The sequence below is a fragment of the Dermacentor variabilis genome, chromosome 8 (assembly GCF_050947875.1).
Source record: "Dermacentor variabilis isolate Ectoservices chromosome 8, ASM5094787v1, whole genome shotgun sequence".
Classification (NCBI taxonomy): domain Eukaryota; kingdom Metazoa; phylum Arthropoda; class Arachnida; order Ixodida; family Ixodidae; genus Dermacentor; species Dermacentor variabilis.
In genome coordinates this window covers 16374013-16399170 of record NC_134575.1, presented here as the reverse complement: position 1 = coordinate 16399170, position 25158 = coordinate 16374013, and the positions used below count along the sequence as shown (strand labels likewise).

At 45.7% G+C, this 25158-nt stretch overlaps 1 protein-coding gene across 1 annotated transcript in view; it reads left to right on the top strand.

Moving 5' to 3' along the window:
• Positions 1-21449, top strand: part of LOC142590909 (glycine receptor subunit alpha-2-like) — a 30843-nt gene extending 9394 nt beyond the window's left edge. Inside the window, exons 3-9 of the mRNA XM_075703304.1 lie at positions 7373-7440; positions 9200-9429; positions 12057-12139; positions 13286-13441; positions 16630-16814; positions 18914-19054; positions 20808-21449. Coding sequence (XP_075559419.1) covers positions 7375-7440; positions 9200-9429; positions 12057-12139; positions 13286-13441; positions 16630-16814; positions 18914-19054; positions 20808-21110 — 1164 coding nt within the window. The 5' untranslated portion in view covers positions 7373-7374 and the 3' untranslated portion in view covers positions 21111-21449. The remainder of the gene's footprint in view (positions 1-7372; positions 7441-9199; positions 9430-12056; positions 12140-13285; positions 13442-16629; positions 16815-18913; positions 19055-20807) is intronic.
• The last annotated feature ends 3709 nt before the right edge of the window (positions 21450-25158 follow it).

The following is a 25158-nucleotide window of genomic DNA, read 5'->3' as shown; positions in this document are numbered from 1 at the left end:
GCTGCTCTGCCTCACGGGCCCGAACCACCGGAGGGTTTCTGTGGTCGGACTGCGAGCGTTTCTCCTATGCATATACAGCTTCGCTGTAAAAGCCGGCCCATTATTGCGATGGGCCGGCTTGAGTGCTGGTAGGGCACTCAATTTTATTCAGAGGAACTTGAAATGTTCACAGCCGAACCTGAAGAAAACTGCTTACCTAACATGTGTTAGACCAATCTTGGAATACGCCTGTGCCGTCTGGGACCCCGCGCAAAAGAACTTGATTGATAAGCTGGAAAGAATTCAAAACCGAGCTGCTAGGTTCGTCCTGGGGCGGTATGGGCGGAGAGAAAGTTGTACTAAAATGAAACTTGAATTGAATTGGGAACTGCTTTCTTCTAGACGGAAAAAGTTGAGACTGAAGTTTTTATACCTCATATTTAATAATAAGACTGGAATTAGTAGTAAAAGCTACTTGAAAGAACCACATTATATTTCTCGGCGTAATGACCATTCACTTAAAATCCGCGAATACCGTGCCAGGACGTTCTTGTTTGCGGATTCCTTTTTTGTCAGAACTATTGTGGAGTGGAATCAGCTGTGCGAAGAGCAAGTGTGCTGTACGAATGAAGATTTGTTTTTTTCCCTGCTGTAACCCCCCTACTATAACGCCTTCGGGCAATGCGGGGTAATTCTTGAATAAAGAATAAAGAATAAAGAATGTAGCGACATTGGCCATTTAGGCCGATGACGAGTACAGGGTAGCCAACCAGAGATATTCCCTTGTTAATCCTCCGGTCTTTCCTTTGCTTTCATCTCTCTCTCTTTCTTTCTTTATGCTAATGGGTGTAAGGCGTTATTCATTCTCACAAAATAAAGATGGCAACGAAAGGCTCTAGTAGCACCTAAGTGAAGTTTTGTAATTAGGAGATTAACTTTTCTTAGGGAACATGAACCTTTCAGTCTTTTCGTCTTTCAGTCTGACTTTCGCATCCTGATGCGCGATTTGGCAATGTTATTTTCTTTTACTTTCTTGGCTGCCTAAATACAGTAAACCCCTTGGTTGTACCGTCTCTCATTTTTTTCTCTCTTTTCTTGTTGTGTGTTTGTATCGTCCCCTTTTTGTTAAGGTCTTCAAGTCACCATCAGGTCATAAACTCATCCCCACTTTCACCAACATCATACGCCGGAAAAAATAGAAGAATAATAAGTGTCGAAAGTGTGCGACGATGAGCTGGAAGCTCCAAAATGGATTTGTGGTGTGCGTTCCCTTGTGTTGTTCTTCATTTTACAGCGAAATTCAACGTCACAAAGCACTCTGTACGTCAGGGCCACTAAATATAGAATTCGCACTACTGCGGCAACGGGTAGTTGGGAGCCCGGCATGCTAGCTACTGAGCTATCACGAAAGTTTCGCACTTGGCAATTTGAGCGGGGTCTTGGGCGTTACGTAGACCCCGAGAGCGGTGGCGCCCGCACGCGCATTTCGGAGGCCAGAGCAGGCAATGCTACAGTGGCCGAAGGCCCGTGGTGGTGCTCCAGTACTCGCTGTAGACGGCTAAATAGCCTGATCCTTAGACAAGACTAAGGCTGAAAAGCCAGCGAGAGCTTTGTGACCTCCTGTTTTCGATGCTGTGGTCGGTGCGCTTCTGTGCCGCATTGGCTGGAGGTTGCAGGGGACGTTTTTTGCCGAATGAATTAATTAAAAACTTTATTTATCCCTCATTAAAATGAAGGGGGCAACGGAATAGAGGGTGGGGGAGGAACTACTTGAAATAGGCCTCCTCTGTTCCCCTCAGCCCACTCTAGGATGGCCTCCTGAAGTCTGCTGCGTGTTTGTTGTTAAGAGGTGCAGCGAATCAAGAGAGAGGACGAAGAGAAAGAATAGATGATGATAATGAGGAGAAATTTGGTTTCAAGGGGAACGTATATAAACAAATGTGTGTGTTAATTCGTATTTTAAGTTTACTCGGGTGCACGCTGACTTCTTATTTTTTAATAATGATAAAAGAGGTTATCATAGGACTGGCATGCTACTTCTGTTGTGATATACGTTGAAGAGAAACAAGATAAAAAAACAACGCACGCACGCACACAAGCACGCGAGGATCACCAGAACGGTAGTTAGCCCGACCGGAATCCAAACCTTAGACGCGCGCCGATCGGAGTCAAGACGCCACCACAGTCCACCAATAGACCGCAGATTGTGTGTGATCCCGTATACTTGAAGTAGTGTTCAGGACTGTCGTCGACGTGGTAAATCGCCTGAAAAATGCAGATTACGCTGTCCAAGTGCTCGTCAACAGTGCACCCTGTATTCGGGGTGTACTGAGCACGGTATTGGGCAGCGGTCCCACACGACCCATTGGCACGTCGTCTACTCTCAAACAGCAGCACGACAGATGGCGTTTTTTTTTTTGCAAAACCCAACCGAAGGCGTCAATATATGCAGAAACTTTCTCAGCACCCTTCCACTCTGTGCAGAAGGTTGACCAGCGAAGCTGTGTACGTGGGCCCCTTAATGGCGAACTGCACCTCCATTGCGGGTCGGCCCACGTACGGAGAGTTTTGTGTCTACACACGGACACGATCCTGCGGGAACTAGCCCTTAACAGCTTCGCTGTAAAATTGTTTACGTCTCTGTGTTTCTCAATCAATTGATCAATTGATTGACATATGCATCACGCACTCGGGGTAGCACGAGCATTTATACCACGCTGGTCTAAAGCGGGCCGCGTGGCATTTAATCTCGTGATTCACGCTAGCTTTCAATAGTAACAAACCCGTATTGCCGTAAGCGCGCATCTACCTTCGCGACCCACCTCGCAACTACGCAAGCGTGCCTGCGTCAGCAGGCTTCGTAAAGAATTATTTTGACAACGAAGCCTACGCAGGGCTGCAATAACGACGTATTGAACGCGAACGCTGAAGCTGCGGCGTTGTTGAGCCCACATTCACGGGCCAAAGTCCCACGCGTAAGTTTTGCCATCGCGTGACTGTCACCGGCACAAAGGAGGAGGCACCTGTCTCGACAAAAAACAAAACAAAAAAAAACAAGAGGAAAGAAGGGCCAGACGCGACGGGCAGCAAACGAGCATCTCGCGCTCTCGGGCCCGCATTGATTGAACTTGGCCACGAGCCGACACGCGAGCGTAGCGAAGCCGTGACCCACTATGGTGCCGGGGACAGGGACGAGCGCGAGGACGGGAAAGTCCGCAGTCTTTTTTCGGGACGCTCTTTTCGCGTCTGATCGAAACCGACTTCGAAATCGATGATGCGTCGCCAACGAGCATTTCTCTCGTCGGGACCGTGCCCTTTCTTTTTCTCTCTTTAAAAAAATATTTCTTTTTGCATCCTTCGCGCACTCTCTTGCCGGGGAGTGGGGGAGGGGGCGACGTACCTTCGGTACCAATTGGGAAGAAGACTGAGGTTTGGAAAACGGTCGAAGAAGCGGCGTTCGTGAAAAAGAAAAGAAGTAGTCAACGAAAAGTTTCAAGGCCGTGCGCGTGCTTTACGTGTACTTTGCGGGAAGTTAAGGTTAGGCAGGCGTGTGTCTGTACCTTCAGTTTGCGCGTGTGTGTCTATGGTTTACGTGTTTGCGTCTGTATGGAAAATATACGATCTCTTCTTTCAGCCTTCAACGAGCTTGCATCGTATGTGGGTACGGAAGGTTAAAATACGGGGTGAGCACGGGGCTTGTGATTTGGAGATGGCCTGCTGTTGTCCAAAAGAAAAAAAGAAGGAAAGAAAAAAAAAACCAGTCACGTTTGCTCGAAATTGCTGAGTTTCAATGCCGAGACAGCTATTTCGTCTTGACTGGGACGTTTTAGCTTTCAGCTAGAGTGTCTCGGACAGGGTGTTAACGCACCATATTTGGCCTGCGCACAGGCATTTGTAGAGGTGCATTAAATGGCTTCTTGTTCCAATGGCCTCAATTCCCTTCTTCACTTTCTGTGATTCCTTTTTCTACGTACTGCAATATGTGAGAGTTTCTGGCCAACCTTGGAGTGCTACTATTAAAACGAAATAAAGTAAGAAACTAGCAGAAACTTGGGCCCACCTTCATAAAAAATTGTGCAGGCAGATTTCTCCCTGTCGCAACCTTTCCAAGTTGATATTTTGCTGGACTATAGGCTGGAATCATCAACAGCTATTTTGTCGCCAGTGTCACACACGAAAAATATCAACTGATCAAAGGATAACAACACGTGTGGGCGCGGGAGGATTGCGGCGATAAAGCATTTATCGCATAAGTGCGTGGGCACCTACGAAAGCAACAAGGCTTCATATTCTGCGAAGTTGACTCGATTAGGACACAATTTGCGATCCACGAGCGATCCGCGGGTTCGTGGCTCTTGAATTCAGGGGAAACGGTGGCGAAGAAATCTCACCAGGTCGTCAGTGACAGGTTGAGAGACCCAGCCAGCTAGCCAGAAAACTTTTTCACAAATAAAGAAAGCACAAGAGCGACACCCTTCCTATAATATTGTTACCCAAATCGCTCTGAAAGATAATGAAAACTTCCCCATCAAGTAGCAATATGATAAACATGATCTCTGTGGGAGGCTTCATTTTATACCTGTTATTGTTGCCCTCTGCCTGGTGTATTTCCGCAGCATTACGAACATATCGCCATAACTGAAGTTCATTGCGCATGAGATGCAGACATTATGCGCTTTGCTTCTAAGATGTAACACCTGTATTTAAAGGTCGACGTGGCTTTGTTGCCATTTCATCGGCAGTTTGCTTGCAGGGGACAAAAAATTGCCGACCTAGGGAACTTTTCATAGTGGCACGTAAAACTCCAGAATTAATTAATTAGTTACCTTTTTAGAGAGAGAGAGAGAGAAGAGCTGCAGGGACCACAAATAAGAATGTTCAAGATAGATTGAAAATTAGGCTGCTGTAATAATGAATTCGTCATTCATGCCCAAGAACAGAGCTTTTGTCATAAGAGAAAATAAAAAAATAAAGAAAGACGGAGTGGCACCACGTATTTTGCGCTATGGCGCCTCTCACGTGTAGTAAGCTCTTGCTGCATAAAAGACTGTGTCAGAGCTGGAGGTCACGTGGTGATAACGTCAACTCGTCTGTTTTGACTGTGGGGAATTCAAGCTGAGGAACACCAGTGGGATCTTCGGTGTGAATCGCTCACACAACAACAAAAGTATGCATATTCGCACACAGAAAACATCGGTAGACTTCTAGACGAATAATCTTTTAAACTAACTCCCCTTATGTTTTCAGTTCGTTGGCCTTTCACAAAACGCTGTATCTGTTTAACTGAATGACATCATGGCATGCCCTTCCAGATCTTGGGTAAAACCTATTACGTACACAGACCATCATACAAATGCACAAACGACACAAACTTTTGCCAACATGTACACACAGTCAAACTGAGCATGAAGTTTCATTAAGAACTGTCGTTCTAAAAAATTCTTGAAGCGCTTTCGTTGCGCCCCATGCGTGACCCGTATTTCTCCTCTGGCCAAGGATGTCCCGCAGAGGCAAGCTCGAGTCGCAGAACGAATAGAGCGTAGCCTTCAGCGGTTGTCCCTCTGATAAATAATCAATTGCAGTCACATAATACACGCTGCAACACCTCTGACACATCGTGCACATTAATTGCAAACTTCAGTTGCCAGACTCGCAGGTTTGTTCAGCCTAGGTATCTCTCGCGTTGGTCGAGTGCACATCACACTCTCCGTTACTACGCAGTTGCTACTTATTGCGGTTCATTTATCGATTATACAAAATATAAATGGAAACTGTCTTGGCGCGTCTAGTTAAAAGTATGTCACAAACTCGTAACAGACTGTTACCATGCACTAGATGCTCCTGCCACTGTACGAAAAAAAAATAAGTATACTATTACAGAAGTCACGATTATCGCGATTTCGCTAAGCGTTATCATAGGAGAGGACGTCAAGGACATTGCAGTGAAAAAACAGCTCAGAAAGTAGCTCTGACTCAAGTCAACCGCACGACTGTGCCCATAGATGTATGGGAAAATCAGCGATCAGAGTCGGGAAAGCGAATTGGCTTTTGCCCGAGAGGCTCTATTGATATTTGCCCACGGCTGCATCGATCGACCTCGCTAGACGGAAATTACTCGCAGCCGAGCGAAATCGAACACAAAACCGCTGCATTGAGACAGGTCATAAAGATTGCAGTGTCCGTTCCAGACAACAAAAAGGAAAAAAATAGATGTTACCGTATCGTCTGCTAAGGGAAAGAAACCTACCGTGATTTGCTATATTCCCGATATTATGGTCATAATATGAATATAATCATTAGGATGCGCTTGTTAAATATTGATGATGATGATGATGATGATGATGATGATGATGATGATGATGATGATGATGATGATGATGATGATGATGATTTAAATATACTTTTTGGAATGGAGTGACGGTACATACTACCAAACCGGTAGCCTGTGTCGTCGCCGTCGCCTCTCCCTCCTCTCCTTTCTCGACGACGCCCCCTGGTGTTGTTTTTTGCTCGTAATGTAGTTCTACTTCACGTTTCCCGCATTATAGAGCGTGATTATCTGCTGACGCAAGAAGCTGAAATATTTTTATAAAGAGGAGCTTCTTCTACTGCCAAAACCCAAGTCGAAGAAGGAAGTTTGTAAAAAAAAAACGAAAAGAAAGAAACTGAAACTTCAATTGGCAGCACTTATTCATTTCTCAATCCCTAACATAAAAGGCTACGCTGTACAAACAGGCTACGGGAAGATAATGTGCTTTTATTATCGGCATAACAACGCCAGGACATACTTGCACATTTGTGGATGTCATCGTGTCATAAAGAACCTCATCATCTCAACTTGAACACTCTTTTTCTTCTTCGATAATGCCAATGGCAAGACGTACAAGCAGGTTTGCGGCCTTTCCCCTTTGTAGTAGTCACTCTAATCTGTAAGATCAATATAAGTTTAATACAGATACTATGAAGTCCACAATGTTTATAATCATTGCTAGCGCATGACTACAATTTCATGACACCTCCACATAGCAAAAATGAACTATCAGTGACATTAGAAGAACTATACAAAATCGGGAAGTCTCCGAACTGTATCGAAACATAACTGACATTCTAAGAATCTCTAGCAAATCTGCGAGTGACCGCCTAATTCGCAACACGACAGTTTGTTTACTAAGTGCTTCGGCCACGTCATGACTCGTAACATGTTACTTGTGCATGAAACTGCTAGCTTTTATTAGTTCGTATGCTGCTTTCTGCAGCTGTGATGATCACAGCCATCTTTTTCCGTAGGCTGTAAGTTAGCCTAGCATTATAATCTACACACGACGTTGGCTCGTAGACATTATAGTTTGTAAGCTTTTATCTTGCAATACAACTAACTTCGATTTACTTCCAGGCATGGCTGTTTTAGTGAACGTCTCGATGAAGATTGTGGACGTCGACGACATCAACGAAGAAAGAATGGTAAGTTTATAAGGACACCTGTAGTCGGCCCTAATGTCTAGAGCTAAATGACAAGGCGCACACGCACACACGCACACACACACACACACACACAAACACACACACACACACACACACACACACACACACACACACACACACACACACACACACACACACACACACACACACACACACACACAACAGGGCTTAACCATTGCTCCTGATTATCGCGTTCACACTCTTTCAATGCAGGGACATTGCACAACTGCCGTGTCATTACCTCTTATAAAGTATGCCGCAATTTTCGGCGATCACTCTACCATGTAAGTACAGCCAACCACGAAAATTTACGGACCACGGGATCTCAGAAAACGCTAAATTTCCGAGCAGCCTGTAACAGTGGTCAGTAAAAGCGAAAGTCACAATGTTGCTCAAGCATGCTGGTAGAGGCTGTAAATGCGAATGCGATAGGCTGCGTTGTGAGATTGTGCAGATATTAAGCTTTTCTTTTTTCTCTCAAATGGCGTGTTCCGTAATTTTGTAGCTGACTGTACGTGCAGCAAACTCGGGATTTAGTGGAAGCTGAATTTGAAAGTCTCCACGTAGCCGTCAGCCAGATACGATTGCTTCCACATGCGGAGCTCATCTGCAGCGCTGGACACGAATCTGTGGCTTGAAATCGCCAAGCCCGCGCCGTATCCGCAGCCTGCGCACGCCGGGTGCCGCACACACAGCAGGTCAGACGAGCGTCCCAAATGTGTTGCCCTACATAACCAGCACTCAGAAATCATCGCTCATCAACGAGGGTGGAGATGTAGATTCCTCCCTCCACACCGACGCGCATAACGCAGGAAGAGGCTGTGATCTGGCGCCTGCTACAAGGCCCCACCTATCAGCACCTCGCCCTCCTCCACAATTTCCATTCCATCATGTTCGCAGCTACCTGAACCTAGTAATTGCGCGGAATATCCCTACCATTCCTTACCCTAAACTAGGGAGTGAACGGGGAGAACATACTCATACATCACTAGTGGAATGGAGGAATATATCCTTGTGCTATTCCGACTGTCAGAGAAGGCCCCCAGATTCGCTCTCCGCTACATACATACATACATACATACATACATACATACATACATACATACATACATACATACATACATACATACATACATACATACATACATACATACATACATACATACATACATACATACATACATACATACATACATACATACATACATACATACATACATACATACATACATACATACATACACGGAGTTCCAATGAAGCGCGCACTGCCTGTGCACTCTCGTAGATCTACTATTGCGTTGCCTTCTTAGCGGTGTGTCAAGTACGATGCAAGCCCTCAGCAGATGCCCCCTCATGCCCGACAGCGAACCGGCCTTCTCACTTCCTGACGTAGCGTAGCCCTCGGTAGGCAGAAACCGAGCGTTCCTCGAGCGCACCCGTGCAGGCTCAAATGTCGGCCCCCGTTCCCCCTTCGCAGCACAGCTCACTGCCCCAACTGTCCGGAGAGAAGGGCAGATACAGAACACATTCTGTGCTCATGTAACGCTGCCATTACCTCTCCATATTTTCCTTACCCTTCCCCTCCTTCCTGGAGTGCTTGGCTTCTCTCGGACTCGGCGGATCATCAGCGGGCCTTAGCGGAGCAAGCGCTCACTTTACTGGGCCTTAGTGTTGGCCTTAAATAAAGTTTCTTCCTCCTCCTCCCCTTCCTTTCGACCCCCTCTCCCCAATTTCTCAGGACTTCCGCCTGCACACGTACATCGAGGAGAGCTGGCGCGACGACCGCCTGCGCAGCAGCCCCTTCGCCCAGAGGTGGCGCCGGATGTCGGTCCCTCGGCGCGTGGCCCGGCTCATGTGGGCGCCGGACGTGGTGTTCTCCAACACCAAGAGGAGCAGCATCTTCCGACAGTCGGTGGACAGCGTCGCCTACAAGATTGCGCGCGACGGATCGGTGCACAGGCTCACGAGGCAGGCCGCTTCGAACTCTCCTCAGTCTCCTCGATAACCCAATCGGGGGGGGGGGGGGGTTACCTTGTTTTCTTTCGGCTTGCTGAGCTACACTTTTATAGGAAGGACAAAAAAAGAGACAGACACACATCTGCGCGAACTTTCAACTGTTTATTGTTCGCTATTGCACGTCATAATAATGCCTCCTTTTTGCCCTTCGTATAACAGTCGAGCGCAGCAAGCAGAGAGATGCCATACCAACTATAGCCCTAGTCGAAGCTATGTTTGGGTACACTTGCTTTTAAAGCGATTTCTTTGCGAGCCCTAGCGGAATTTCCTTACCGCGCGGCGCTGCTGGATATGCTACTCACGTGAAGAATGATGGCGTCAAACCTCGGAAACCGGTACACACCAGCCCGGTGCTTTAACCACAAGGGTACAGTTGCACGCGTAATTCCATCTTTCCGACGACGGATAGAATTTTGCTACATTTGTTAATGCTTACGCTGCGCAAAATGAAGTTCTGTTGGTCATGTCTCCCTATCCATTTACTTTCATAATGGCGTTACATTTACTTCCGTAATTAGTTAAATGTAGTAATAATTATTATACTTTCGTTGTAGCATCTCTGTAGTTGATTTGTAGTAGTACTGCCAAACCTAAACCAATACCATGTTTGCTATTTTTTTACATTATTTGTTGCAACTGTTGTTTATATTTTTACTTATACGCTGTTCAGAAGGTCCCATAACAGTATTTGACTTCGGAACCTCCTCCTGTATAGTATTCCCTTGTACTGTATCTTGTCCATTCATAACAAAACCTCATTAATTCATTCACAACCATAGCCCTTCCAGATGATCGTCATGCGTGACGCATTATTTAGCACGGGCGTGCGGGAGCACCTGCGCGCGCAGTGGACCGGATGCGAAGAGTCTGTACTTGGAAAGCTCGTAACATCGACGATGGCGATTGCGGCGCGGACGTTTGGTACGACCTTGCACGTGACACTGCGATAACGATCGAAGGAAGTAATGCAGGTTTCGGCACCCCTTATGCGCCTAAACAAAGCTTGGCTGTACGTAGATTCCAACAGGGTGGCGTTCAATCTGCCGCAGTATTTTCGATCCTTCTGGACTTTAACGAAGAAGCGATTACGTAAAATATATATTTCGTATGTTAACTCAGGCGCATACCCAACTGCGTGTAATTTTGCAAGCGCATTATTACCAACTGCTTTTGCGAAATTTCTTCATTTTCTTTCTTTTATATTGTTGGGTCGTCAGAGACGCCGGAAAGCTCCGTGGAATAAGGTACTGCGCTTCTCAGAAGATATTTGCGGTCTGTGAATGCATGGCCCCCGAGAAGGGCGCACGCTTGCAGGTATAGTGTTTCTCTCCATATTACCTAGAGGGAAATCTGGCGCTGCTGTGGTGTTGTATGCACTTGAATGCCGACATGCGGTGACTTCCGATTGGCATCGTTTTCGGAGAGCCAGGAGACCTCACCGCTAAGGCTTCGAGGCGAAATTAAAATAAACAAATTGAACTTTGACGTCCATCTTCTCCCGATGTAATCAACCTATTTTTGGGAAATTAGGAAAATGTGGTTTTCAAAGAATACTTTATCAGCCTAAACTGATTTAATTTCTATCATGTAGCGTTCTCTTAATCTAGTTCCACGTATGTTTTAGAGGGACATACTTGCATATATGATCATTTATTAGAACTTATCTGGAACTACAATACTGTGCTCCACACACTTACTAGAACTTATCCCGAACTAAAATATTGTGATTCGTACACTTCGTGGAACTTGTACGGAACTAGAATACAAGATATATAGCAGTGACAAGAAAGTTCATCGAATGAAGAGACGACGTCCAAGGATACTTGTTCTACAGACATGCCACTTATTAAGCAGTACATTTCTGCAGTATAATATCAGTGCATGTAGGTGACTCTACAACCAAACATACACTCTTGCATCGCAGTTCGCAAATATTCTCTACTTATTTAGGTGCCATAGCGTTGCGCATAATATCACCATATATATATATATATATATACAAACAAGAGACAACAAGGGTAGCCGAGGAGCTCGATTTTCGTTCATCATGACCAAATAAATGCAACACACAATGAAGCCAAGGAAAGTAGCAGGGAAATTAGCTGCGGTTGAAATAATTGAAACGTAGAACGTAATAAAGAAAAGGGAAATGAAAATGTTCTAAAATATAACTTGCCGGCGGTGGGAGCCGAACCCATGACCTCCACATTACTCATGCTTTGCACTACCAATTGTGCCACGGCGACAGCTACCAAACCGTCCACTAACTTGGGTAACAGTCTTTTTTTTGCCCAATGGCGTGACGGAACATATATATATATATATATATATATATATATATATATATATATATATATATATATATATATATATATATATATATATATATATATATATATATATATATATATATATATCGGTGTGCGTGTTATTGTGGCGTGCTGGTTGTTTTGGAGCAATCCTACGTTACGACATCGCTCAATTACTCACTTTACACTTTTAGCTTTTTCACTTCAACTTATATCCCAAGTGCGTGTTGTTCAAGCAATTTACAGTCTCCGGTGCATCAACGTGTGCAGGTACCTGTTCCAAGTTCGTTGCCTCATGACGTTCCACAAGTACCCGATGGACATCCAGCATTGCCACTTCAAGGTTTCGCTGCGTAAGCCCGATGCCCAACAATATTCCCAGTGTTCATTGCCGCTTAAAAAAGAAAAACTATGCACCGTCTAGCTTTTGCGCTCAAGCCATGGGCCCAGCCTTCCTCTCATTGCAAACTCTATTGTCGATGCTTTGACTCTGAATGTCGAAATTACTCCTTTAGGCACAATGTAATTTTTTTTTTTTCTGTTGAAAATCAACTTCGACAGACTTCCTCCATTTGTAGCATTAAACATGTACGAACACGTAGCACTGTAAAAGAAACAACACACTATGCTAAAAGTGCTGTTTGCGTTTCATGCTTGGCAGGTTTCAGAACATGTGGCCACGCGCGTAGTCGCTGTTTTCATACGCGGGCTTTCTTTATGAAGTGCAAGAACGATCGCGCAATAAGTTGGGAATTGATCATCCCTCAATAGAACGTTTCGAGGAAATCTCTGCGTACTTATTATTTGACGTTCTTTTTCGCAGTGACTTGCGAAATTAATTAATTAATATTGACTAACTAGATATACAGCTAAAATAAACCGTAACAAGTTCAATTTGCTACAAATAGTGTCCAACAACACGTTTTTGTTGCGATAGCAAATACATGGACCCTCCAGGCGTATTTCCGCAATTGCCGTCGGCATCGCAGTGATATGTTCCCCATAAAATCCAAGGGCGATAACACCGTCGACGCGTGCCCTGTGCTATAAGTGCGAGGGAAAGCGTACGAGGGGAGCCAACGATCGCGCTTCAATTCCGTCCGCGCGAATTATTATTATTATTATTATTATTATTATTATTATTATTATTATTATTATTATTATTATTATTATTATTATTTGTTTTGAAAACATATACACATTTAACAGGAAAGGGAAAGCGAGGAGCAGGCTGGCAACTGCCACCGGAAGGGGCACAGCGCCTGCCTACTCTTCAGAAGGGAGGCGACAGCAACACAGAAATGGAAGATAGGAAAGAGGGGAAGAAAGAGGAAGGAAAGAGGAACAGGACAAATATAAACAAATGGGAGGAATGTGGGGAGGAAGCGCGCCGTCTTCCGTCGCGCTAGAGGCACCCAACGTTGCGAGGCACCGGGGGGGGGGAGGGGAGGGTAACTTCGAAAATTTCTTTCTAAAGAAACGTTACCGTCCGATTCCAGTCGCCACGCCAAACTCCATCACGGAGCTGAGCTGGGACGGCAATGTGGACGACCAAGGGGAAAGTCGGGCTATCGAGTTCGTCGAGCGAGTCGAACCGCTCCAGTTCCGGATCAAGCGGCCCAAGGTGCATCGCTACAGCGAGAACTTCCTCGGAGGTGAGCGTTACGAGCAAACATGGCGACCAAATGACGCGCGGCTGGCTCCTGCAATGGCTCCCGGGACTTTTGTATTTTGCGCGATGTTTTTGCATTCCGTACGCTAGGGGAGCGAGGAAACGTTTGTGGTTCAGAGATAGATGGTGGAATACTAATTAAGGTAGGAAGCTCAACAGGACCAGCATCTGATTTGCTAACCGTTCTGTGGAGGAGGCGGCGGCAACAGTGATAGTAGGGTGAAATGTATATAGGAGCTTTCGCACAGAAGCATAAACAAGTTGCGCATAGATGCAGACAGAGAGCAAATTGCATGAAAACTCACAGCTCGATTAGGTTATTCCCTCTGTGTTACTTGTGCCAAAAGTTTAGAGTTCTGGGGAACAGGTGACACCCTTTACTATGAATTTTTTTCTCCATGTTGAGAAATTGGGGTTTGTTTTATATATATCCCGCATGGTTTAATTATTTAAATGAAATGGCACATTGATATTTGATTATGGATCCATGGTTACTGATCAGAGGTTGTTCACATTTAGAGTTAAACAATTTCTGAAGACAAGTTCACTCTCGAAAGCTTTCAACCAAGCATTCTAAAGCTGCACAGCAATGGTTGTTCTAAAAGCGGCGAAAAGAGTTCTCGTCTGCTCTATGCACGTCTGTTTACATACAGGAAGCTTGTCTTTGTCAAAACCGCAGACCATGACGTCACAGAAATGAGGCGCTACTTATTTCGCATTTCTACGTTATAAATAAATGACCAACTCTGCTGTGGCGAGATTTCTCGGCAGGCAATATTAAGAGGAAGCTTTAGCTCGGGCCCAACTCCGACGCGGCCTATTCAAATACATGTAAAACGCAAAAACATTTTTATGAGATAACCCCTGGATCGATTTTGATGAAATTTGTTGCATTTGAAAGAGAAAGTTAAATTCTAGTGTCTGTTGGTAGCGGAATTTCGATTTAGGGCTTGAATTTTCTTAAAACGATTTTCAAATATTTGACCGTTTGAAAAATATAGAAGCACGAAGTTTACAAATTCATAGCTCTGCATCAAGAACTGATATCGCAGTTCTGTAAACGGCATCCATTAGATCATTCAAAGCGGACAAATTCAGTGGGTCATTTTACATCTTACGTGAATTTGTTACTTTGGTTACAACGGTTTTGCTAAAGTTGTATTTCCCTATGATTAAATTTTTTTATATTCATGTGTAACATATCCATTTTGTCCGCTTTAGATGTACTTTTAGATGCCATTCACAGAATTGTAGTATCGTTTTTAGTGGTTGAGTTACAGAGTTGTAAACTTGATAGTTTCGTTTTTTGAAAATTTTCGATTTTTTGGCAATTTTTAATAAAAAATTGACGACCTAACTCAAAAATTCGAAACCAACAGTCACTAGATTTTAAGTTTGTCTTTTAAGTACAACAAACCTCGTCAACTTCGGTGCAGTGGTTGCCGAGAAAAACGAATTCTCCTTTTACATGTATTTAGATAGGAGCACTCGAGCTAAAGCTTCCTCTTAACAGGTACGGCCAACTTCAAAAGTGACACTTTGTAAATGATCATAGCGGCGAACGGCTACTGTGAAGGGAAGTGTCAACATATTCGTCTGCTGTGTGCGTGCATGCGTGTGTGCGCGTGTGTATGCGTGCGTGTGTGTGTATGTACGTGCGTGCGTGCGTGTGTTCATCCACGCAGCTTGTGCATACCGCAAGGCAGGCGCGAAAGATACAGTCAACGTCATACTGAAACCGATCACAGCATAACTTCGACGTAGTAGTTCTGCGGTAACCCGTAAGGTGGAGAGAAGTAATGAATAAAGGGAAAATAAGACATTCACCCGTTCGTAGCAATTGCTACAAAGGAAACCTCATACGGGTTCCTCGAAAGAAAAGCTTCATGGTTGAAGAAAAATTCGTTCTGGTCCGGGACTCGAACCCGGGACCTTCGCCTTTCCGGGGCAGCCGCTCTACCATCTGAGCTAACCAGGCGGCTAGCAGATGGCAGGGCGAAGTCGAATTTGTCGACAACACACGAAGCAAAGGCAAGTGTTTGACGTAGTAGTTCTGCGGAAACCCGCAAGGTGTCGCAGCTTAAAACCGCAGTTTAACTTCTTTTATGCTTATTTTGCACACGGTGCTGCAGAATTTCAGTTGGAGTACCCTGGATAGTGCTAACGTAATACTTCTTCCTTCCAAAGTACTCAACGTGTATTCCCTGCCGCTCGTGTTTATTAAGGTCAAAAATACGCTATAGATGAGTCTTCCTTGTGCGAGTTAAGTGTGATGGCGGCTGTACACGTCAACCACATGTCGCTGCTCCTCGGCAGAGATCCGCCGCAGTGGTTCGGCGTCATGCTGCTGACTGCGAGGATGAGGGTTCGATTACCTGCCGCAGCGGTTGCACTCCCGACGGGGCGAAAGCAAAAACCCTGTACTCTGGTTTAGGTGTGCGTCCGTCATTATTATGTATTTATTTTGCATAACCTCAAGCAATTGGGCATCGTAGAGGGCAGGGACTGCATTCGTACAACAATGATAAGGTTACTTATATTTATCTACTAGCACCGAAATTTGCGACCCACACATTTGCTAAAAACAACAGTCGCCAAAACGGAGAAAAAGAAAAGGGAAAGCAATGAAAAAAAGTCAGTTTAGTCACACGAATAGAAAGACCGAAATTGCGTTTGCTAAAGAGTCCCGGGGGGTTTAGAAATTAACCTGGAGCCCTCGACTACACGGCATTCCCCATAACCGACTGTGTGCCTCGGGCAACGGCACCTTTAGAAGATGCCTGCCGCGTGAGCTGTGAAGCTGGCTCCGGCCCCTCTCCTCTTTGCTCCTCTCCACCAGAGGTCGGCTGCGAGCGCTAGTTGCGGCGGCTGCTCCAAACTGGAATCCCGTTCCCCTGCCTCCGAGATTTTAGCGGCGTCTGTTGCGATCCCGGAGGCAGGACTCGCGGTCTCTCGTCAAGCCATTGGTCGAGCGCTCGCCCTCCTAGTAATCGTCACTTCCTCCGCAAGAGAAAGTAGGGTTCGGCTGCGAGCGCCATCTCTCCGCGATTACCCTGAACTACAGGAACCTCCGCTCCAGTGGGAAAACAAGCGACGCGGCAGGCATCAAGTAAAGGAGGCATTGCCCTCAGGACGTCCATCATCTCAATAACAATTCTCCCGCCCGCACAGAAAACTACACGCACCTGCTGGCGAACTTCACCTTCGAGCGACGCCTGACGGCGTCCATCGTCAACACCTACATCCCGAGCGGCCTGGTGGTGGTGCTGTCGTGGCTCTCGTTCTGGCTCGACGTGCACGCGGTACAGGGACGCATCACCCTCGGAGTGACCGCCATACTGACCCTCACCACGCAGGTATGCCGTCCACGCGCTCGCACGTTCGCGTGCACAATGTGCGCCATCTTGAAAACGCCCTCGTTACTAGACGGACGAAAAAAAAAAAAGAAGGCATTGTCACACAGAAACTGACGGCAAGAAGGCAAGCAGGCGAAGTACGATTAACTTGCAGATGAGACCTTTGATCGCGAGAACTTACTTTGTAGAGTTAACAGAAAATTATCAATCTTAAAAGAGTACCGGCATCAGTCAAGCGCTACATTCACTCATCTTGAACTAAAATTGGCAAAAAACTAGGTGGCGGTCGTGGTAGAAACACAGCCGTTGAATTGAACGATGCCACCGCACGAGAGCACACTGCCATCTGCAATTTGTCTCTTCTGGCTTCTGTCACGTAGAGTGCATTATTGAAATAAGGAAGTGCGAATGTGACTTCCTATGGGGAAGTGTAGAAGGACACATTAGGAGGGTACATTCTATGTAACAATGCTATCCTAAGGAGTTTTCACGCTAGGTAACGGACGCCATTCCAGTATCCCCATTAAAAAGTGCACGACGCTCCTAGAAGCGAGCAGTTGACCAAGTGGACCTTCACTGTGTTGGCTGTGTACCCGCCGTGGTTGCTTAGTGGGTATCTTGTTGGGCTGCTAAGCACGAGGTCGCGAGAACGAATCCCGGCCATGGCCGCCGCATTTCGATGGGGGTGAGAACACCCGTGTACTGAGATTTAAGTGCACGTTAAGAAATCCCAGGTGGTTTAAATTTCGAGAGTCCCCCACTACGGCGTGCCTCATAATCAAATCGTGGTGTTGGCACGTAAGATCCCCCAATTTTTTTTTTGTGCTGGCTGTGCGATCTCATGACGGCTAGGATGGCGTCTGCTGGATTCCCGTAGTGGTAACCGGTTCTAAGAGCGGCGTTGATAAAGAAATTGCGCGAACTTTGATAAGAGAAATAAGCATTTCTAAATGCTCCTGTAACGTTTGCGGCGTGACAAAAACTCGTTGCTGCGAGCTCGTCTCCGATGGGCAACACCACAATAACAGGGATCGCGTGGGGGTAGAAAAAGGCATAAATAGCAGTACGAAATAGTATAACAGCGCTACAAACATACTGAATCTAGGCAGGTTTATAAGAGAAATTGCGCAGATCCACACATTGTGAAAAGACAATACTATGAGCTGCCTTTCGCAAGTAGCTCGCTAACAAGCATCATTTGCGTTTCTGCAACCGTTACAAGATGTACCAGCGGGTTATTATTGTAAGGCGAGAGTGCGCCGACTTCATCAAGATGGCGACGATGAGAGTATGCCTACGTTCACATGAGCCCGACGTGAGTGAATTTAGTCAGAAGTCGGGTGAACCGAGACCGATGAGACCGCGTTCACAGGAACTCGCTTCGGACGGGTCCGAACAACGGCAGCACGCAGCGTCGAGCCGAGACGTCAACGAGATCGAAGGGGGCTTCCGGTTCTCGCGGCCGGTCTGCGACAGCTGTTTCATGGCTCTTATTGTTACAATCAAATTGCGTTGCACACTGCTTGCCCTCGCATTGTCCCGATACCGTTCCAGCTGCCGGGGCACAGAACGATGATGTCTCAGTGGTCCCGCCGAAGCCCCAGCGCTGGCTGGTCCGACCCGTCTGCGTTTACCTGCACGCTGCAAGCGGGTCGGGCTGGGTCAGCCCGACCGGGTAGCCTTTACGCGGACTCGACAAGAGGGATACCAGCCCGATAAGCCGACTCGACCTGCTTCTTTCGTGTTTATTCTAGTATATATAGGCTCCCTATAGGGAGCCAGAGTTTCGCCACTCTTTTGAGACGCTGAAAGACACTGCGCGCGTGCATTACAGCGCGTTCAAACGCGAGCAGCAACTCTGGCCGGCAACTTGTCCCCAGACCATATAGTTGGGGGCGCCAGAGGTATCGTTCGAATAAACGAAAGCGCCCTCGCAAAATTTCCGACTTCACAAGTATCCGACCCACTCGGCACATGCGCCACCGCATTCAGGAATTTTAGTTTTGAGTTTCTTCTCTAAGGACCGATTTCTTACTACTGAAAAATGAATAAAAGCTTTGGCATCACAAACTTGATTCGTCGTCTCCGTTCGTGCGCAGGTCGTACAATCCCGCACGGCGCTCCCACCGGTGGACTACGTGAAGGCCGTGGACATCTGGCTCTTCGCGTGCCTCATCAGTGTGTTCACGTCGCTGCTGGAGTACGCTGTGGCCTACCAGTACGTCAAGTCCCAGCGGATCGTGAGTACACAGGACTACGGCTTTAGCGGGACGGGGTATAGTTGGCCCACTCGCGCCACCCAGCGAGGGCTGAAGCCACTGCCCACGAGGAGGGCCACATGGATCACTGTGGCTCGTCCTAGCTCGTTTTAGGTTGGCAGTACCGTGGCACCCTATAGCAGTTATGTGTATGCAGATGTATTCGACAGCCAAGTGTCCTCGGAGGGGAAGCTTTGCTGAGTGCAGTGTTGAATATTGCAGTCTTCGTGATCACCACAATAGAGCAGATACTGCTTTTCTTTACTGCTATTTCTCGCAGAAATCCCAGCAACCGTACGTCAGCAGGACGTACGTCATAGTTTTCGAGGCATTTCTCGTCATTTAGGCCGTCGCCACACAGTGTATGTTCTCAACATTCAGTGTTTGACTCTTTTTGAAGTACTGCGCGTGGTCCACCTTGTCCTATAATTGAACGAGATCCGAGCAGATTCCATCAAAATCCATGATGTCATTCATGGCTGGCTGGTGCGACTTGTGCCATGCCAAGCACCTCCGGGCAGTCATCATCATCGTCGTCATCCTATATTTATGTGCACTGCAGGATGAAAGCTTCTCCCAGCGTTCTTCAATTACCTCTGTCCTGCGCCAACTAATCCTGACTTGCACCTGTGAATTTCCTCGTTTCGTCACCCCACCTAGTTTTCTGCCGTCCTCGACTGCGCTTCCCTTTTCTTGGTACCCATTCTGTAACGCTAATGGTCCACCGGTTATTCATCCTACATATTACATGGCCTGCCCGCTCCATTTTGTTTTCTTCATTTCAACTATAATAGCGGCTATCCCCGTTTGCTCTCTAATCTATACCGCTCTGTTCCTGTATCTTAACGATACGCCTAACATTCTTCGTTCCATCACTTTTTGCGCGGTCCCTAACTTGCTCTCGAGCTTCTTTGTCACCTCCAAGTTTCGTTCCCATATGTTAGTAGCTGTAGAATGCAGTTATTGTACACTTTTTTTTTAATGATAGCGGTAAGCTACCAGTCAGGACCTGGCAATGCCTGCCGTATGCAATTCAAGCCATCTTTATTCTTCTGTAAACTTTCTTTTCTTGATCAGTGAGTAAGTGACCTAGATAAACTTACTCCTTCAACGACTCTAAAGGCTGACTGACGATCTTGAACTCTTGTTCTTTTGCCAGGCTATTGATCATTACCTTTGTCTTGGAAATATTAATCTTCAAACCCACTCTTACACCTTCTCTGTTTAGGTCCTCAATCATTTGTTGTAATTCGACCCCAGTGTTGCTGAACAGGACAATGTCATCTGCAAGCCGAGGGTTGCTGAGATATTCACCATTGATCCTCATGCCTGAGCTTTCCCAGTTTAAGAGCTTGAATATTTCTTCCAAGCTTGCAGTGAATGCCATTGGATAGATTGTGTCTCCTTGTCTCACCCCTTCTTTAAAGATATATTTCTACTTCTTGTGGAGAACCACGGTAGCTGTGGAATCTTTGTAGATGTTTCCCAAGATATCCACTCTTTGATCACGTAATGCCTGTGTGACTGCTGGTATATCTACTGAATCAAATGCTTTCTCATAATCTATTCACCTCGCAGTAAAGGTGAATTTCTTGATGTTGTAGCACAGAGCACTTTGCAAATGCAACTTGAACAATTTTGTTCTTTTTGCTCCTCGGTGTCCCTGTAATATGTCAGAATCCAGTAAGAAGACACTAGACACTGACCCCACTCTGACAACGCGATTCGATCGCAGGGTTTCCAAGGAGACGGCGCCATAGCCGACGAGGACATCACGGAAAACGACATGCTGGGCTCCGCCGGCTCCATGGCGTCCACCGTGTCTCCCGGCAACCTTCCGGCGCCGTCGAGGTTCCCGATCCAGCCGCTGTTCCAGCCGAACAAGCTCCTCGCCTTTGTCGCGAAGTTCCGCTTCCTGAGTGTCAGCAGCTCCAACGTGTTCGACAGCGTCTCCCGCGCCGTGTTTCCTTCGGTGTTTGTGCTCTTCATGATCGCCTACTGGGCTCACTACCTGCCAAGCGGGAAGCCCGGCCATTGATCTCTTGCGATGCGCTAAGTGAAAGTTATTAGAGAGCAGCTCATCCGTGGAGATATCAACCTTTGCGGAATATCGGGCTACCACAGACTTGGCCGCCAGCAACAACTACTGTGCGTTAGACGCGTTTGCATCGAACGGCCCATTGAGCGAAAAAGCCGGCTTCGGTAGGAGCGAAACGGCATATAAATTCCCATTGGCTGAAACGTCACGTCACGTGCTCGCCTCGACGTAGCACATACGGTGACGCTACGCCGCGGGGCGAGGCGGGTTGTCGTCGGCGAGGCAGTCACGTGACGCCACCGTCTTGCTCTCGGAAGTCGGCGCGCGATTCGTATATATATATATCACCTCCACTGGACTTAGCTGCTGCGCGCTCCTGTCCGCCTTGGTGGCCGCTGCTGCTTCCTCGGTCTCTCGTCGCGCGGGACGTCGGAGGCATGCGGCGTACTTGATTCCTCAGCAATATCGTCCAAATGTTTCCCGTCTACAGCAGCCAACGTGCTAACGTACAAGTTACACAAAGAGAAATACCCCCACCACATCAATTTAATTTCAAAACCACATAGCATACGCAAAAGCAAAACTCGAGAACATTACTCGCAGCGCAAAGCTCGAAGGAGCGCTAAGCGGCGTTCAATCAGACAAAAATTCTATACTTCTACAGTGAAGAACCAGTACCTGATATAGTCAACGTCAAACAGGATTTAGAACAAATAAAGTGCGCGAGGGCCAACTTAGGATACTACGTGCACTTTCTTTTAACGGATGTACAACTTACATGCGACATCAATTCTAACAGAACCTTGCGCTATAGAGCTGACAGCGTTGCCTAACCTCTCAATGAGTTCCAGTGCGCCAATTCACCTGAGACAAACGCTGACACGCCGATAGGCATGGCATTGGCTGATTACAGAGATAAAGGCGCTGAGCATCAACTGAACATTGAAAAATACAAATACAAAGTGCTGTATAATAAAACCAAAGTTTATGAAAATGTTCCGTAGCGTCTTTTCTTTGTTCCTCAGGTACAGTAAGTATTAGTTGTTTCGGCCGGGGCAAAAGGTTTTTACTCTTAAGCAGTGTGTTCAAAGGGGCTGGTTGGTTCATCTTTAGAATAAAAACAGAAACAGGGCGTCGCAGGACGAGCGAGTAAAGACCACAGGACAGAGCGCTGGACAGAGCGCTGTCCTGTGCTCTTTACTTGCTCGTCCTGTATCACGCCGTTTCTGTTCTGATTCTAAAGCTTTTTACTCGCTGCTTAACAGGCGCCTCTGAAACATTCCACTGATGGACGGTATATGTTCACGCCAAAATGTACAGATACTGTTTGGTATAGGTACACCAAGCACGCGTTCATATGTGTTACAATGATGCCAACCATACATGCTGGAAATGCAGCTACCAGCGTTCGAGGGGTCCCGCAGCGTGGTTACACCCCGTACTGAGCATCAGCTCAGCACCGCCCCCCCCCCACCTCCCGACCCACAACGTCTTTCATTTCATTGGCCTTGAAGGTTGGCGGTTAGAGCCGAGTCCGACATGCGTACATACATGCGTCAGCTTCCTTTATGGCGCGTTTTTTCAAGCGTTGGTGAGCTCTCTTCAACGATCATTAAGCCTAGTTGGTCTCCCCAGAGCAAAATAACAGCAACAGCGGGGAAGAAACAAACACTTCGCGAGTTGGTCACGTGTCGTATAAGCTGGCACTGTGCACACAAATTTTAAGGTGGAGGGGGAAGGGGGGGCGGTCAGGATATCCGGACACCCTCCCTGGATCCGTGCATGACAATATCCCCAACACGCGCGTGAGCGACTGAGCCATCTGGGCCGACCAGCCGTCAGCCGTCCGAGGCGAAAGCGGCAGGCTTTCAATCTGAGGTGAAGGGAAGCTGCTTTCGCTTCTTCCGCGTAATGAACGTTGTATTCTATTGTTCCGTTAGTTATAAAACCACTGCCACATCAAGCACGACTGACAAAGGTTTAGTTTATACCATTTTATCTTTTATATTTTGTTTAAGCGAGGGAGCCAACGCGCTGAATTTGGGAAATGATGCGCTCGTAGACGTATATTTGCAAACAGTGGAGATATTTGGGTGTGCCCTTTGTTGTTCCATTGCGCAATTTCGTATTGCGCATAATTGGTCGTCACCGGCACATTATTGGGGGCCGTACAGCTGAAGAGATGTAAGCCAGTATTTTTTTATTTGCGTTTGTATTTGTTATGTCACCATGCAACAGCGGTGCCGCCGGCAGCAGCCACGGTCAGCGAAGTGTGGGAAGCTTTACAAAGAAAGCTTCTCCTTCATATAAGCAACACCGTAAACCGGTTTATACATACATACATACATACATACATACATACATACATACATACATACATACATACATACATACATACATACATACATACATACATACATACATACATACATACATACATACATACATACATACATACATACATACATACATACATACATACATACATACATACATACATACATACATACATACATACATACATACATACATACATACATACATACATACATACATACATACATACATACATACATACATACATACATACATACATACATACATACATACATACATACATACATACATACATACATACATACATACATACATACATACATACATACATACATACATACATACATACATACATACATACATACATACATACATACATACATACATACATACATACATACATACATACATACATACATACATACATACATACATACATACATACATACATACATACATACATACATACATACATACATACATACATACATACATACATACATACATACATTGCCTGGGATGAAGGGGCTAAAGGCTGATGCATATGCCTGACAAAGGCCCCACTATCCGCGTTTGCTCAGAGCTGTATGTAAAGCAAGAAAAACCCAGTGAAACAAAATAAGGAACATCAAGAAAAGTAAAAATCAATGCAAATGGCAACAAATATATATAGGGTTTGTGTCGGTAGTAGGGTAGAATTTTTAGACAACTCCATTTTGGTCGGCGTTTTCTTTTTATTCCTATTATGCCGTTACTTGCAGACCAGACGAGATTTCGTCAAACTCTTGATTTCCGTACTTGGGTATCCTCTAAAACTCTTTGTGTGGTATGTAGTTCTGCTGTGATCGTGTAAGTTTCCTTTTTCTCTCTCTCTCTCTCTCTACACACATATATATATATATATATATATATATATATATATATATATATATATATATATATATATTTTTTTATTTTATTTATTTATTTTTATTTACAATACTGCCAGTCTCTACTGAGACCATAGCAGGAGGGCACTATATATATGCACATAAACAAAGAACACTGATAATGTTAAGTATGAATACATGTATAACGTCAGTTTTGCACCTTAAAACATGAGCAATTTTTACTACAAAATGTATACACCAAACAAAAGTACATGCGAACTTTCAAAAAAAAAAAAAGTAAGAAATGGCAATTGAGGTATTCTACAGTGCATACCCGACTACATACACAGGACACAAGTACATGGTGGTTTGCACGATCAATAATAGCACTAGCAATTTTAACTTGCTAAACAATTTTTTCAATTTCTAATTCAAACTGAGACAGTGACTCTGTGTTAGTGGTGAGAGGCGATAACATATTCCATTCACGGATGGCAACCGGAAAAAAGGAATATTTAAACACATTATTAGTACATTTATATTCTACTAAGGTGTTTGGGTGTTTGCGCCTGGTAGGTCGTGTTTGTGAATAAGAAATGTAATTTGAAATATCAATTTTGAAAGAATTATGCAGAAGTTGATAAAGAAATTTCAAACGTGCCTGTTTCGCTCGTGCTTCGAGCGTAAGGAGCCCAGAAATTGCTAGAAGGTTAGAGGGAGAGCATTCACGTCTAAATTTGTTATGGATAAATCGAATGGCCTTCCTTTGTACTGTTTCTATTTTCTTTATGTTAGTTTGGGTGTGAGGGAACCATACAGTGTTTCCGTATTCGAGGATCGGC